The following is a 17,997-nucleotide window of genomic DNA, read 5'->3' as shown; positions in this document are numbered from 1 at the left end:
CATCTAGTTTCCAGATTGTATCAAAGGGTTTTATTTTAAAATTAGAGAAAAATGTGTCAGAGTATTACAAGGCTGAATGAACATAGGGGCTGGAGCTTCTTCACTTTTTCCATATTAGCTTCCGTTCAGTCCTTTTAGCTAAAGGAGACTCCTCATTCATAATATCCACAAAGATGAAAAATCGAGATGGGTTTTATCACTGAAAACTTGCAAGAGCTATTGTTGCCTCGTGTGTGTGCGCGCGCGCGCACACACACACACACACACAAACACAATGAAAAACCCTTTTTCATAGACTCTGTTGGAAGGGCTCTGGGACATCTCAGATTCACCTACATTTTGGAAAATCCACCATCCAACACACAAGCCTCCTCTGTAAGAAGCTTTCTGTCCATTTCTGCTGTTTAACACTTAATATGGAATATATTGACAGTTCCTTTGTATGGGCAATGCCTACATAAACTTGGTACATTTCCCATGTTACAAGAAGTGTTAATAAGCCTGTTTGAAATCCTGTTCATCTAGAGTGAGAAAATGCATGATAAGACACATACGCTCACTATTAAACATATACATATATATCCATATCTAACTTTCAATGAATAGTTTATTAAATACTCTTTGCTGGATACTTGTATTGTATACCAAACATCAGATAACTCAAAAATTAATTAATGTTTGGCTTGAGACTTCTCCATGTGTTTTGTATGTTGTTGGCTGAGGTTGGTGGAAGAAGAAGGGCATTGTCTAGTAATCTGACTTAAACCTCTAATTGGACTGACATTGGCTCATGCCCAATTTTACTTGCATTTCATCTAAACACAATGGCAAACAGAGCAGGGGAGCTCACCAGGCAACAAGGACAGCCAGCTGCTGGCCACCTGCATCCATGGGGAAAAAACTTATTGTTTACTAGCAGGGTTACACTAGGCTTCAGTGTCCTTACTGTAAATAGTATTATTTCACAGGTTAGCTTAAGGATTTAATATAATAGATATAAAGTTCTCAGACAAGTGCCTGGATCATAGAAAATCTTCGATAATAACAGTAGCTACCATTAGTAGTTACTAACTACTATTATTAATAAACATCCAAAAACTGGAAATGACTAAATGGGTGTTTGAAACAGTAATGTTTGAATGTGCTATCACTAATGGTGCTGAAATAGATTACCTCTGTAAACCTCTTCCTTCAATTCCTGGAGATAAAGCTTATTTCTATTATCTATCCAGGAACCAGTCTGCAAACCTCAGACCCATTTGTGTTAAAAAAGATAAGCTGTGCTCTCATTTCTACTCATGTATATTAGTGTTTCTTTCCTGTCTAAGCTAAGTCTTCTTGGGAACATTAATTTGCCTTCTGCTTAAAGTCAACCTATCATCCTCTGGATTAAAACTAGAGAAAATAACAGACAAATAAAACCCAATTTTGAGCATTTTCAATACAGAAATTAATGCTAAAAAAAAGTGAGACAGAACAAGACAATACAGGATCAGAATGATATACCACTCACCTCCACTTTCCTTGGACCATCTTACAAGCAATTAACAGAGGAAAAGAAGTAGCAATGTTGAAACTCCCCATTCCTCAGTACCTCAAAAATATCCTGTCTTGAAACTCATGAATTTCAAGCACAGATTAACTAAGCCTAGTAATATAACATAAATACACCACTTGTCACAAGAGACCAAATAGAAAAAAAGACTAGGAGTTGTGATGGGTGCTTTACACCTGACACCCATCTATGTAAGCGTGACTCCTGGCCCCCAGCTTGAGAGAAGGCTCTATATGTCATTGCACATCTTAACTCCTCCTGACCCCTCTCAGCTCCTCGGCTATAACTCAAGCGCCTCTTTAGCGTTCACGTTGCACCAGGCACCATTTCTCACAGGGGGCCAGATTTAGGATGAAGTAGCAAGCTGAACTATCTTGAGAGTACAAATGAGGACCTTGCCCCAACCAGCCTCTTACCTGCAGCATCTGCCACTTCGGCAGGGACACTCTGGATGGTTGCTGGGGCTGGGTCCTTGACGCCATGCACCTGAACAGCTTCTTCCTGGTTTGTCAAAAATGCAGAGCAGAGATCAGTTTCGAGGGCTTGGAGCTTCAGCAAGGAATTCTGCCAGCAAAAGCAGAACATGGGACTAGCTAAGTAGACGCCTAACACACAACAGTAGATGTGCGGCTCTTGCAAGCACCTTTCCCCAGCACCTGGCAGGAAGAGGGTCAGAGCACCAACTGCTGCAGGTAGAGCTGGTTGTGCCAGAATCAGCTATGCATTATCCCATATGCAGCTTCAGTTTCTGCCTCATTTAAATCCTAATGTACATGGATTATCTGTTACACATGGGACTAGTGATGTCGTCAGCAAGAGACGCTGCAGCCAGACAACCAATCTGAAAAGGTATCTGCTTCCCAAGTGCTTGAGGCTTTACACTTTGCAAGTGCTTTATTCACTGTGCTGACATCAGGAGCGGATGACTTTAGGCCCCTCCCAGGCTACCATTCATAAAAGCCAGCATCTCTCCACTGCAAAGACTGCAGCAGACCGCAGTGCACAAAGAGTTAGTGCTGCAGAGGCCGCCTGGCAACTGGGAGGTGCTTCGGGGCTGCCTTCTCTACGTCTGTATGTGGAGCATGAGTGTGTGCATGCATGTGCACGTGCACCTGTGAGTGCACACACGTATGTGTCTTCTAAAGTTACTTCTCTCACATGGAATAAAAGGCAGCTGCCATTTATTAAGAATAGGGTACAAGGAATGAGGGAGATGACCTTGGTCATTTAGTGTGACCCAGCCACTGAGGGAGAAGCAATTCATCTTTCATTGCTCCCAGCATAAGCTTCCTCCCCTCCACCTCCTTCATTTCTCATTTTAAATTTCTCTCATGGTTCTTAATAAAAACAAAGTCATAGAGAGTGACGCACATATTCTGACGCACATGATGCAGATGCCCAGCAAATTAATTCCCTGGACCAGGTGAAAGTGAGTCATGCCTGCGTCCCTGTCGATGATGGCACCACTCCCCCCACAGTGGGAAAGGTCTTCAGGCTTCAGCGGCTCCTCCACCCACCAGGCACCTCGCAGGGGTGGCCACCCAGAGTGAAGCCATTGGTCCTTTCCCTACTATGACCCTCCAACACACACACACGCGCACACACACATATACATTCCCTCTCTCTCACTCACACCTACTCACACCCTACCCTCCAGATATCCTGTTCTCCACATACTCTACTCCCCACAATCCTGACACCTAACTGCCACACGCTCACATCCTACTCCACACACACCCTATCCCTATCTCGTGCATACCCTCACACTCTATCCCACACATATCCCTATTCCATACCCTATACATACATTTACCCCATCCTACACGCCCTCATGCCAAACCCCCATACTTTTATACGCTATTCCACACACACACTAACTCCAAAATACGCCTACTTCCACCCAATATACATTCGCAATCCTTCTCACACTCATCCCTTCCATTCCCTTTTCCTCACATACATTCAAACACCTTACCATACACATCCCCACACCCTACCTACCACACCCCCTCACACCCAACTCTCACTCTTATACCCTATTTCACACACACACATCTATGCCTACCCCCACATACTCATACCTTGCCTCACATACACACCTACCCCCAACATCTCCTCACACCCCACCCGCTCCCTCTCACAATACCCGCTCCCACACACATACCCTCATTCATATGGCTGATGTTACTAAATGCAAACCTACAGCAGTGTTACACAGCTGCTTACTGAGGAATATCTAAAAGCTATTGTCCCTTGGCCACTTTAAAAGTGGCAGGTGCGTAAGTGGGCTCAGAATGGGGCGAAATCTGACACAAACATCCTTGGTGCTCAGGGACTGTTGCCTGAATGCCCACAGCGCCAGTGAAACATCTACCTGAGACCTGACCACTTTTTACTGGTTCCTCCTCCTATCTGGGATGCTTTCCCAGCAGCTGAGTTTGGAAGCAAGAGCCCAAGGTTGCTGAAAGAAGGTACAGAAGGAGCAAGGACACCAATTTTTTGGAAAGATTTACTAACTAAACGCCTGGAGGCAAAAAGAACAATTCTGGGTAGGCTTCCTAATGGAGAGCCTTGGAAATCAGAATAACTTCTTTAAAAGAGCAAAACTCTTCAGAAAATTACCATTCTCAATGCCATGAGAATGTAAAATGGTGTAGCTGCTACAAGAAAAAATAGCATGGTGGTTCCTCAAGAAATTAAAAGCTAGAACTATCACATGATCTGGCAATTCCTCTGCTGAGTATATGCCCGAAAAGCATTAAAGCAGGGACTCAAACGGATATTTGCACGCCCATATTTATAGCATCATTGTTCACAATAGTCAAGAAAAATATTATAAACCGAATTGTGCCTCCCTCCAATTCATATGTTGAAGCTCTAACCCCCAATGTGACTGTTTTTGGAGACGGGACCCTTAAAGAGGCAATTAAGATAAAATGGGTCATAAGAATCCAATACGACCAATGTCCTTATAAGAAGAGAGACAGACAGGCAGAGAGAGACATAGAGAAGAAGAGACAGAGATAGAAGAGATGTACATGCGCAGAGGAAAGGCCAGGTTAGGAAAGGCCAGCTAAGCCTAACAGCACCTTGATTTTGGACTTTCGGCCTCCAGAACTGTGAGAAAATAAACGTCTGCTGCTTAAACCACCCAGCCTATGTTATTTTGCTGTGGCAGCCCTAATACTGTGCTAGCAGACTAATACAAAGAGGAAGAAACCCGAGTGTCCATCAGCAGATAAACTGATAAACAAAATGTGGCATATACATACTATGGAATATTATTTAGCCTTAAAAAGGAAGGAAATTTTGACACATGCTACAACATGCATGGACCATGAGGACACGATGCTAAGTAAAATAAGCCAGTCACAAAAGGGCAAATATCTAAAGTAGTAAATTTTAGAGAGATGGAAAGTAGTTGGTGGTTGTCAGGGGCTGGTGGGGTCAGGAGGAGGAAGGAAAGGGAGTTAGTGTTTAATGTATACAGAGTTCCAGATTGGAAAGATGAAATAAAGTTCTAGAGATGGATGGTGGTGATGGTTGCACAACAATGTGAATTACTTATTACCACTGAACAATGATTAAAATGTTAAATTTTATATTATATATATATATTTTACCACTACTTAAAAATAAAATGAGAGAGACAAAGAGAGAGGATGGGGTGGGGGAGGGAGAGAGAGAGAGAGAGAGAGAGAGAAAGAATGAGAGAAGGGGGGGAGAGGGAGAGAGGGAGGGAGAGAGGGAGGGAAAGAGAGAGAGAGGAAAGAAGGGAGCCAGTCTCTCCCTCATATAGAGGGAGGATATAGAACCAGCCACCTCTCATAAGCTCTACTTGCTCTTGTATACTCTACAAGCAGAAGAGAATATGGCCTACACAAAGAATCAGAGGGCCTGTCAGCTCTGCTATATACTATGTATATACTATATACTATGTATATATATACTATGACTTTGGGTTAGCATCTTGGCTATTCTAAGCCTTAATATTTTTTATTCATAAGAAGAGGCAATAATAACAGTGACACTGGCACCTGCTCTAAGAATTTAGTGAGAGTAGGCATGGAAAGCACTTTGTATAGCACCAGCAAGTGGCAAATCCTCAAGGATTGGACACTGTGGTTACTATGAATATCTCCAAACCTCAGAAGCTCCTGGGAAGAGGCTACTGATCATGTGGGAGACAAAAGTATACACCAACTCTGAGGCCTTCGCTCATCAGTTTGCCTCCCAGACCTCACTCTCTGCATCTGCTTAGTAAACTTGAGACTAGATGACTTCCAAATATCCTTCCAACTTTAAAGGGGAGAAAAGCAAACATGCACATATCCTGAAGAGGGTGCACAGAGTGAGTGCTTAGATAGTATTTGTGGAACTGAACCAAGTTTTCGTGTAACACAAATAAATTACTAGATAAATTGTGGAACTGAACAAAGTACTTATGCAATACAAATAAATTACTAGATAGGAGTAAGCTTAAAGGAATTAGGAAGACAAAATTGTCAAATAGAACAGAAGAAGATGAAGGTCTCAGGGACAAGACCTCCACATAGAAGTTTAAATTTAAACTGCTACAAATTGAGGACAAGAAGGCAGAACGAAAGAACCTCTGCCGACCCAACTCTCTCCCTCCCCCACACCACATTGACCCATGACCTGAGGACAGCCTGCTGCTTCTCAGCACAGAACAGAGGGTGTGGACTTAGACATCCTCTGTGGGATGAGCTCAAAAAGGGGCATCTCTCCCGATGACCAAGGATCCCAGGACGGGGGGCTTTACCTATGAGCGATCTGTGCCGCTGTCACATACATGTCCTTGCAGTGAGCGACAGATGTCATCCAGCCTGTCCCATCAGGGCTGAGCCCCGAAGAACCACCCCTGAGAAGGCCCCTGGCCAGCTCGTACGACACATTCAGGGGTCATGCTCCTACACAAAGTTCATACCTCACATGCCTCTCCCACGCTCTGGCAACTTCCAACACACAAAGAGCTCACTGGGCTCTGGAGTAGGAAACTGATGTCATCCCCTTATTCATGGGGCTTCTAGTCTAGTGGGGAGGCAGCTCATAAACAACCAAACGAATCAAACAATAATGAGTTATAACTGCCACAGGGCCATTGAGGAAAGAAACAGCGAGCCTGGGGAGGGAGTAAGCAGCTGTTTCACTCTCCAGCCATGCCAAAGGGTAGTCAATTCCTGTGGTCTTAATGTTACCTCAGTTCAGCCCTTCCCTTATTAGGACGTCTGCTCCCTGTAAGGCTGCCTCTGGCCCATCCTTTGGGGGTCAGCCTGCTAGAGGTTTTCCAGGTTTATATTCAAAGTCTCCCTGCTTGGGTCTCTAGGATCTGCAGGAAAACCGAGCAAAGGCTGGTGGATCCTCTAAAGAACAACAACCTCTGATTCCCCAACTCTCTCATCTGGTTACGAAAGAAGCCAGAGAGAAGTCCAGGACACCTAGGTGTGGTTTTCTAAAAGCAAATTTTTCTTTTTTACATAATGGAAAATATGTTGCTTGTTTTAAAAAATACTCCACTCATTTTCTCTCCTCTACAATTACCAGGTCCCGCTTTAGTTGGGTAGGAATGGAGAACACCCACACAGGCTCGATGGTTAACTACTATTTTGGGGTGCCTTGGTCTGCAATTCACAAGGAGAGACAGCTTACTTTAATTCTTGTGAAGAGGTTTAGTGGCCCTCTCCCATCCCTTTATCTATTTGACAACTGAATATAGTTTCTCTATAGTGTTATGAAGCAAACTCAAATGGGAAATCTGCTCAAAACTGGGGTACAACTCAGTCTCTAAACACCCCCATGTCTTCTTACTACTCTTCTTCCCTGAGCTTTCGTGTTTCCTGTGCATGTGTACTCCTCCCATAAAGTGTATGCATGTGTGTGAGTGTGTGTGCACGCACGTACACACACACACACACGCGTGCGCGCGCGTGCACACACATAACCCTTCCTTTCTACCTGCTCCCTGCCCCCATCGCCCCAAGCCCGATTCAGCTGTAGTTGCTTCAAGGTCAAATTTCCAACAAATCCTGATTACATTATCTAAACAAGGTGCCCCGATTTCTGTGTTACTACTTTGTTTATTTCCTTCTAACACTCACTATAATATGTCATTTTATTTGTCTACTTGTTTATTGGCTCTTTCCAACTCCAGAAGGGCTGGAATCATGCCTCCATTGTTCACTGCTGGACCTAGCACAATGAGTAGAACAGGAGGCAACCAATAAAGAGACTGCCATTGTATGTGAGTTTTGTTTTCCTGAATCCTTATGCAGTATTCAATTTCGACCTCCCCTCACCCCGTCCCGCCTCACTGCTGCTCTGGTCAGAAACTTTAAAACACTTACAGATCACTTAGCTGTTTATTAAAGATGTGTACTCCCAGGTAGGAACTGCCTCTGAGACCTGAATTCTGTGGATCGGGGCAGGGTCATTTAGATGCAGAAAGTCCAAGGTCGGCACTTTTAGAAATATTTCCCTATTTTCTATGGCCTTGACCTACACTAAATGCTGCCTTGCTTGCCTGCCTAGCTCCACCTGCACTGGGAACACTAGTTTTTCTCTGATCCCCAGCTCTCTGACACCTTCATTAGCCTCCTGCCCTGGCCTCTTCTTGAGAGCCGAAGCCCTGAACCAAGAAATAAAAAGCGTGAAGTGCTCGGAAGTGAGGCAGTGTTTCCTCCTGCCCTGCTGCTGCTGCTGCTCTACTCTGGATATTCTTGCCATAAAAAGTAGGACTTCTTCCAGTGGTGATGGCCACAAGAAAACACCAAATTCATCATGTCCCTAGGGACAGTGGGCTTTTGGCTACTCCTTGTGGGGCCTGTGTTGCTTTGTCTCATCGTGTTTGCGGCCAAGTCTAACTGAAGGATGACACGCCTTAGCTCAGCCCATCCTGGCTTCCTCTGCTTGGGATGGTCAGCCTTCACTGTCCCGCAGTCCCCAACGAAGAAACTCAGTGTAAGAGAACAAGCCATTCACTTCAAGTAGCCCTCTGTTGACAAGAAGATCCAGGTCCCATTCTGATGCTAGCAACACTTCTTTTTAAGCAAGAGCAATACCACCACAACACACTATAACCAAAACCAAATTTCCTTCCAGTCAGATGATTTCCACCTGGGAGGGGGGAGTCCTGTACTAGTTTTACTTCATTGTGATGTTCTCGTTATGTTCACTTTATCAAATAAACAATAAAAATAAGATGTTTGAGAGAGAATAATCATTTTATAAACTCACATTTTAATTTAGGACTTTGAGCTTTTCTGGATAACACACTGACTTTCTAAAAATAGAATGTCTCATTTTCAACTCATAGAATGGACTTCAATAGTTTCTTTTAGGAGTTTCTAGAAAACTATCCAAAAACACAGGCGTTAAGATGGACAAACCCCTAACAAATCATTTTTTCCAGAACATCAGTTATATCCCAGAGACTAGGTCCTCAAATTTAGTCTGTATTGTAGCCTCTACAGCTATTACTTATGGCTACTTAAGTTCCAATTTCTTTTAGTCCTGAAAAATATTCTGTTTAAAAACTACGTTCAGTGAGATGTGTGCACAGTAGAGGGCCCACTGGGGCTTTTAATTGCAAATCTATCACTGGCTCATTCTGTGTCAGTGGGAAAACCATCCAATTATGCTGGCGTGTAGGTTCTTTACTTTTTCTGATGAGACCACTTTAATTCCTAAATTCAATTATAAACATTAGAAATCAATAAGCAACCCACTGGGAATCATATGTCACATGCCATATAAAACAAATTATCTACTAATGTCTCTAAAGATGGTGGGTCACACTAAAAAGCATTAGCCATTTCCTCATATACTACTATTTTGTTAGAAAACATGAAAATTAAGCTTTTGACTGCCTTAAAATCTGACTTTTATAGCTCTAAAAAAAACCGACAATTTCCAAAAAAGAGTAAAAGATACCAACACTAGCAAGGCCAGACTCTAGGATATTGAGTTATATCTGTCACTTTAAATCCCTGAAAAGTGCAGATGACAAATTTAATTCTTCTACTGCAGCCCCCACACCCTGTCCCAGTACTGAACCTGGAGCTGGGTACAAATTTACTTCTCAGTAACTACTGTTGAAAAAAAAATTACTCTTTAGAAAAAATATCCAAAAAGTCACAGTTTTCAGGCAAAACTGTGGTCTAGGACCAGCAGAAATATATATAAAGTTGACAAGGGTGGAGGGAGTAGAATTTATCATAAAAACTGTTAGCTTCATATTTTGCCAAGTGAGAACATGTAGGGGGCAACTGTTCCCATTATGTTATTACAAAATAAAATTAAGAATAATCCCTAAATTAAAGAGTTGTTTATAAACTTTAACCTTATGGAAAACTAACTACATTGTTCTAACTTTCCTCTTTTAGCTACAACACAGGCTGACACCTGGGAAGCACTGAACTAAGTACAGCTCCCTCTAGCCTTCCACAAGAGAGCAGGAAAATAGTCGTGTGAAGAGGAGTAAATGAAAGAGCAACAAGGAAAAGAATTGAGATAGGGAAGGCTCAGAGGCGAGAGGCAAACACAGGTGGGTCACCTATGAGAAGTCTTGCCACAACTTCTCTGCTCAGTACAATACCTCTCAAGTTTCTCCAAGTTAATTTTCAGGCAAGAAAGAATATGGGCAGCTGCTGGCATGGCTTCTGCCTTTTCTGCCAAACCACTCTAAGGATCTCCTGGAGAATGAAGACTACACAACCGATTCCCCTGGAAACAAGAAGCCAGACTTGAGAGTTGCATCTGAATGACAGAATAGAATAAACCAGGTCTGGAGACAGTTCTGAGTTTCTTTGCTCTGTAGTTCATTCAACTGAGAATTAAAACCAGGGTTCACACCATCACCATATTAGCCAAGGACATCCTCACTGATAGTGACAAGAAAACTTGGCTAAAACTAAATGAATCACAGGACACCATTTCAGCTTTCAGTTGAGGAAGAAATATTGGTAGGGAGGCAAGGTCACATTATCTCAGCCCAGAAAACTACCAGAAAAATGCCAAATGGCATCCTGCAATGGTCCAGCACAGAGGAAAATTACCTTAGATATTATGCTACCAGAGACCAGTATTATGCAGCTCAGCGTCCACTGACCTAACTTCTGATAACGGCCCTCCCAGATCTAAAGTGGGAAATATGGTCTATGTCTAGCCAACTAGTTTATTCCAAATGCCAAAGTCATAATGACTAGCTCAAGAATGGGCCACATGCCCCCAAGCAAGATGAATGAGACTCAGAGCTAGAAAGAAAGACTCTCCTCACTGTGTGGTAGGCAGAATCCAAAAGATAGCCCCAAGATTCCTAGACCCAAGTTATTCAATCAAACACTAATACAGGTGCTGCTATGAAAGGATTTTGCAGATGTCATTAAAGTCCTAACTCAACTGACCAAGAATACAGAGAAGATTTGAGTTGGCCTAACCCAATAAGGTGAGCCCTTTAAGAGCAGAGGGTTTCTTCCAGCTGGTGGCAAAAGACATCAGAGAGATTCAGAGCACAGGATTTAGTGTTGCTGGCTCAAAGATAAAGGGGTCCATGTAAGGAGGAATGTGGGCAGCCTCTAGAACCTGAGAGCTGCCTTCAGCTGATGATCAGCAAGGATACAGGGATCACAGTCCTTCAACTGAAAGGAAGTAAATTCAGGCAACCTGCATAAGCCTAGAATCACTAGATAAGAGTCCATTGCAGCTAATTTCAGTTAATTTCAGTTTTTGTGACACCTTGAATAGAGAATCCAATTGAGTCCACCCAAATTTATGATCTATGTAACTGTAAATTGATAAATGAGTAGCCTCTAAGCTTTTGGTAATTTGTTACACAGGAATAGAAAGCTAATGTACTCTGGTGTTACCAGCTGTACAAATAATGTGTCCCTAGTGAGGGGTTGATCTAAAGATAAAGTCCATATAGAAAGGCAGAGTCAAGAGATAGAAAGAGATGGCATCTAGATGAAAAGTCTTTAATCTCTAAATCTAGCCATACATGAAGCCCATCTTGATACTAAAGTTTCGGCTTTGTGAATGAACAAAATCCTGTTATTAGTAAAGCCAGGTTGAACTGGCTTTCAGTTACAAGAAAACAAAAAACAAAAAACCCAGGTTCCTGGAAAAAAAGTCCTCAATCAATCCTGAATTAAGGCTCAACCCTATAGAGAGGGTTTTCATTTCAGTAGAAAAATATAGCTGTCTACTTCTACAGAAATAATATCATTTTGCCAACTCAGGAGTATCAAAGGACTTAGAGAGACTCTTCTGGACAATTTTTTCAAAATGAAAACAATTTGGAGGGAGAAACGCATCTCTAACAAAACAGTAAGTGTGATAATGGCTTGCTGCCCAAATACCTATATGCTAAAACTATGGATGGTAAAAAAGACAATCATTTCCTTCACATGTAGACACACACATAAACATGCACATAGGCTCAAAAAGGGGCACTGCAACTGTGCAAATTGGTGTACTTTTAATAAAATTAAAGTGGTAAAAGATTCCTTGCTCCTCATAAACTTTAAAGAGGGAGATATCTTCAGTGTTTAGGCTGATGTGGAATTATTTTGACTGGCATAAATCAACAAATAAGGAGTGACTAGCATGTGAAGGAAAGATGAATCTTTCATGTTGATTTTGGGTAGATCTCTTTCATAGCCAGCTAAATAAGAAAAACAGATGTCCCCTTCATACAATAACTGTGATTACAAGAAATTCGTGGTTTAATGTTTTGTTATTGGTAATGAGTCACTATTAAGCATTTGTTGCATGTTAATAATTTATTACATTTGTTTCCTATGCTATAGACCTTTCCTGAAAATTCTAATTGTATGCCTAAGGGTTTTGAACCTTTATAGTAGAGCCTCGGTCAGAATACAGTATAGCACAAAACTAAATCCAATCTTATTCTGAGCACCTTTTTCTCTCGCTCTTCACCAATCAATGAGAGTGATACCACACACAAATCTGAAAATGTCCCAGCTATTTTTGGTAAAGTCAAAACACCCTTAGGGGTAGAACACATCTCTAGGATGCCCTGAAGTGCCAATTAACACCTAAAATATTTTGATTTTATTCAATAATCTAAAAAGGACTCATAATGAAGTCTTCAGAATAGAGTCGCACTTCAGAATATTCATTTCATTATAAAGATGCTATTATCCTCTTTTTCTAAGTATTTGTAAAAGAAGCACAATATGATATCAGAGAACTTGTGAGTGTTGGCCTCTTTCAGATATATTAGGTAGTTATTGGTTACCAAGTGAAATGGCATAGCCAGTGTTTCTGTATCAACTCTTCTCATGAAGGAACAACAGGATTAAAATTTTCTCCACCTCCAGAAACCATTCCTTTTCCTACTCTCCCTCTCAAAGTTAGAAAGGGGGAAACAGGGTGGAAAGGATGGATTAGCATTACCCTTTGACCCTCACTGCTAAGTCCATCCATTTCTTCTCTCCTACAAAAGGCAATGTCTTTCTTCCCATTCCATGACCCAAATACATACAATTCAGTCACTTCCATTTGGGTGCGTTTCTTCCTCTCCATCAGTGGCCCCTTTTGGACTGAGTTACTTCAATGTCAGGCGGATAACCATGTTAATATCTGGCCCTGTAATTCCTCAGCCCCTTCAATTATCATACCACTTCCACTCAACTATGGCTGGCCATCTCAGAAGGTTGCCACAAACTTTCAGGGTCTCAAAACTTCTAACAACAACCTCCATCCTTTCCATCTCTTTCATTCTATCCTGTAAGTGAACTTATTCTATCCTCTTATAGTAAGTTTCTAGATTCCTCTGTGTTCTAACAATCAATTGTCTACTTAGATTTCTTACCTAATGAGAACCATATCACCACAGTTTGATCTAGGGACACACATCAAAAAAAAGAAAAAAAGCCAGAAGTATTTCCCTCAACTACCCCTTAATACTTCGCCACCTTACAATCCTCACATTAGAGTTGTAGAGCTTATTGTGGACAAAAGACTGATGTAGTATTTATTCATTTTCCCATTCCAACATTGCATATCTGCTTTTTTTGTGCTTGACATATCTCTCTTGGATAGACTTAACCCATGACAAGATTTTTTTTTTAAGATTTATAAACTGGCTCCTTAGACATGGAAAGGATCAACTGTAGATTGATTTACACCAGCACAAGACGGTTTCAAAGCCAACAATCCGCAAAGGGAAGGGAAATAAGAAGTCTATGGAAGGGCAACCAAAGACAAATTTTTCTTTTAGAGCCAGTTACCTTGTGGCTTACCTTATCTCTAGGACCTTTGGAACTCCAGGTTAAAAGTGAAATGGAAACAACTCTTATTTACTCAGCAGAAACTTGCTTTATTTAACGTTAAGTGCAGAATACTTTCAAAATATCTATCAGATAATAAAGCATTTTTTTCTGAGCACAGACGTCATGCACATTTTTTAATGTCACCATTTCCTTCTATAGGATGATGACAAGAATTGGATTGGGCAAGCACAAGGACAGAACTAGACAAAAGGTCCAAATTGATCCAGAGCTTCAGTCTGTTCCTCAAGAGGACTGTACTATTGCAGACCCTCAGTCGGCTGCAGTCTTCACCTGTGATCATGTAGCCCCTTTCTCATGTAAGACTGATAATTACATAATTAATTACATTAATCACATATGTCACTTTTATAGTACTATTTAGTTTTCACTCCCAAAACCAGGCCTCAGGAGGTTGTCCTTGAGGAGGCTTTACTCCAGAGTCACTCCGGGGTAACTTGCCTCATTCCATGCCTGATGGGAACCTATAACTAAATTCTAAAAGCACTAGGAAAATGGGAGGGAAAACTGGAATCAATGAGTGTTAAAACTGAAAGGACTCCTAGAGTCAACCAAATTCAAAACCTCCTGTCCCAATTTTAAAAATGAAAAACTAAAAGAAGTCGATGTGATGCTTTATGAAATGCAGTCTGGGAACTAGAAAAAGTAGTTTGAGGACCCATTATGGCATATTTTCTCAGGGAATGGAAGATATGTTAGGTTTCTTTATATATGTTATTTTTCTCAATTGGAACTGAAGCCAGGAATGGAATCTACTAGGATGTTGAGAGGGCAAATAATATTATTTTTTTTCACTTGCCCTTCAACCACTTTCGATTGATTGAATGCTTATCAATTACATGAACATGGGAGAATAACTAAAATCAAGGATTAAGGTAAATGAGATATTAACAGATCAGGATTCAGAAGACTCCAGTGGATCTCCTGATACCTCACAGAGTCACAGTCTGGCAGCTCAAGTCAACGGCAGAAGGAAGACTTAATCAGTTTTTCTGAAACTAACTCCTATAGCATAGTCCCAGAGACACCGAAACTCATGGAATGGAGCCACAAGTCCTAGCAAGAGAACCAAGGTCAAAAACTGGGAGCTCGAGACTGGCAGAAAAAATGTGAGACTGTCAGGAATCAAATCTATACACATGCCAAGTGAAGACAAGACGTGAGTTTTTCAGTTCACTGGGAAAGTATGGGAGACACACAAAGAGACAGATGCTCATATGTAGATATGTCATACCATGTATCAACCTTACTGGGTATAGGAGAGAGACCTTGGGTCAAGTACCAGCGCTGGAACCAAACTAAGCTGAGCCCCATCTATCTGTGACAAAGCAAGCAGAAATCAGCAGTTCAAAAGTCAGAAGTGAAATACTAATGTGAAATTTGGGGAAAATACAAAGTACATACATAGCATACATACATAGCATTCTAAAATGTTATTATTTATATACAACATTAGAGTCCATAGAAATATCAGGAAAATATTTGTGGACCATGCTTCTCGTGAGGCTCAAGAATCTCTGTTGCCTAAAGAAATATTATTATTATAGGGTTCTTTCATAAAAGAGTGTGGTGTTCCATAAGTTTGGGGAATGCTGGGAATGACCCAGCTAAATATATTCCTGCTCTATAGAATGTCTACATCGATGCATCTGAACCCATTATGACCTTGAACCCACTCACACTTCCCTCTTAAGTGTTTCGTATGGCCTCCAAATTTTAGTCATAACAAAAACTGCATGAAAGGATGTAGATCTGTATTCACAATTTACCCAGTCAGAACAACCACTTTGAGCACACACCCACTATTATCAACCTGTCTGTATCTGCAGCACCCCCTTTTCATGGAAGAGTGCACATTTAAAATATGGCCCTACGAACTCTTTTGGACACACATCTTCATTCAGCATTCTTTGCATCCATGAAATCCCAGAGCAGTGAGCCACCACATATCATATAATTTGCAAATACAATATAGTGAAAGAATACAGAAAAGCAGATTTTCAAATAGAGCTTTTTACAACTGTGATTTGAGAATGCTCAAGTAATCTCATGAGTTTCCAGCTCACAAACTAGAGTTTCTACCAAATATTTGAAACCTATCACAAGTTGACTCTTACAATTACCTCACTTTTCTAGTCACTTATGTCAAAACAAATCAAGTGCTTCTTTACAACCAGCATTTTGCTTGTTCACAGTGGGGCAATCAACTGCATTCATTGATTCAGGCTCTTGCCTCTTTTCTCTTAAATTCTTTTTCACTATTGTTAACATGAGTGAGATTGTGGAATTTGAAGACTGTCTCTATACACAAAGAAGTAACAAGGAGTGTTCTATATTACCTTTAGAACATTTTCCACAACTTTAGTTATTTATTTAACTTGATTTAATCAGGCAGCTTGTTTACCTTTGGCTATTCATTTCTGACAAATAATACAGTAAAAAAGAAAATCTCCTAAATTCAGTTAATTACTTTTTTGGAGAGGGAAGAGAGATACATCTTCGAATGACAATTTGCCTGAAGCCCATCATTTCTCTTCCTGGCATCTGACTGACAAGGCTTTTCCTTTTTTTGCTATGATCTTAATCAGATATACTACCCACTGCTCCTTAATTATACAATGTGGACAAGAGAAACTAGACAGAGTATTTCCAATTAATGTTTTAAGCCAAGGCATTCATAATACGAATCCTTATTGTATTATACTAATTTCCAGCAGAAGAATTAAATTACATATTTCAAAGAAAATCTAAAATGAGCTTATTAACATTGTGACGTCCAGTTCACATTTGGATTGGAAAATATGATTTCAGTGTCTCAAAGCATACTAAGACCACATTGCAAATGCCACACTATCTCATGCTCCATGTATAAATAGTAAGCATGATTATATTTGAGCCTGCAAAAGCCGTTAGGAAAAGAAAAGAGGGGGAGAGGGGGAGAGGGGGAATAGGGGAATAGGGGAAAAGGGGGAGAGTGGGGCGGGGAGAGGGGAAAAAATAAGAGAAAATATTACAAATATAACTGTTATAGCCATGGTTATACACTCTTGAAGCAAATTGAAGAGTGTAACGAAATGACTGCTGCCCTTGGCTTAAGTCCAAGACATAGTGAGCAATCTTGCAAATAATATTTTAAATGTATCTGTTCCAAAGCGAGGAAAACGTAAATCAAAGAACTATAAGGAAAACAAGTTCACTTAAGGGCAAAAATACTTAAACTTTTAATCAGAAAGGATTCCTAGTACCAGAAAAAGAATAATAAAGTTCGTGATCGGCTAATTCATGTTCATACTACCAGCAATGACTGCACCTACCTCATCCTGCCGAGTTTCAAAAGCATCCTTTGGCAAAATGGCAGGCTTCTGGTCTAGTCTATAAAATACAAATGAAAATTATTTCAATTAAAAATAAAAAACTCTTCAACAAGGCATATTTGAAGCTGGCAGCTACGGATCTAGTTGTACCCCTGGTAAAAACCTTCACTGCTGTCCTACTGTTCCTAGAATAAAATCTAGACTTTACAATAGTCTGCAACACATTACGGTGTTTGGATCCTGACAGCCCTCCTGGACCCACCTTCTTTCTCTCTCACCCTTGTCACCTACACTCCATCTCCCCTGGCTTTCTGTTTCAACACATAATGCTGGTTGCCTGGTCAAACCTTCACACTTGCTGTTCGAGACAGCTCTTCCACCACGTCTTCATAAAGCTGCCTCTTCTCTGCATGGAAGCATCAGCTCGGCTCCCCCTATAGAGGCCTTCCTGATCTTCCTAACTACAAGTGCCCCTCTGCTTCACTCTCTATCACAGGGTCTTTAGATTTTCTTCTGATTGCTTATCACTATCAGAAATTATAGTTTATTTACATTTTCACATTAAAATGTAAGCTCCAAGAAATTGGTGATTATATCCATTTTCTACATTCCTAAACCCTCAGTTAAAATTCAGTATTTTTTTCATTCCTCCAACAAAAGCTTTTTTTTTTTAATGAATGAATGAATGTGATCTGATACAGTTGTTATAAAATGACACCATTTGTTCACTGAAGAGAGCTTTTGGCAATTTCATCCTCTTAACTTACACAATAAATGTTACAGCAATTGCTGGATA

The 17,997-nt window shown here is 40.9% G+C and overlaps 1 protein-coding gene across 6 annotated transcripts in view; it reads right to left on the bottom strand.

Annotated features, from left to right (window-relative positions):
- FAM13C (family with sequence similarity 13 member C) overlaps positions 1-17,997 on the bottom strand; it is a 118,703-nt gene that overhangs the window by 36,553 nt on the left and 64,153 nt on the right. For all 6 annotated transcript variants that reach the window (XM_036222550.1, XM_016127624.2, XM_016127625.2 and 3 more), the window contains 2 exons: positions 17,202-17,259; positions 1,972-2,056 (listed from right to left, as the gene is read on the bottom strand). In XM_036222550.1, coding sequence (XP_036078443.1) covers positions 1,972-2,056; positions 17,202-17,259 — 143 coding nt within the window. The remainder of the gene's footprint in view (positions 1-1,971; positions 2,057-17,201; positions 17,260-17,997) is intronic.

The sequence above is a fragment of the Rousettus aegyptiacus genome, unplaced genomic scaffold, assembly GCF_014176215.1.
Source record: "Rousettus aegyptiacus isolate mRouAeg1 unplaced genomic scaffold, mRouAeg1.p scaffold_m13_p_6, whole genome shotgun sequence".
NCBI lineage: Eukaryota > Metazoa > Chordata > Mammalia > Chiroptera > Pteropodidae > Rousettus > Rousettus aegyptiacus.
This window is presented reverse-complemented; position numbering and strand designations above follow the sequence as displayed.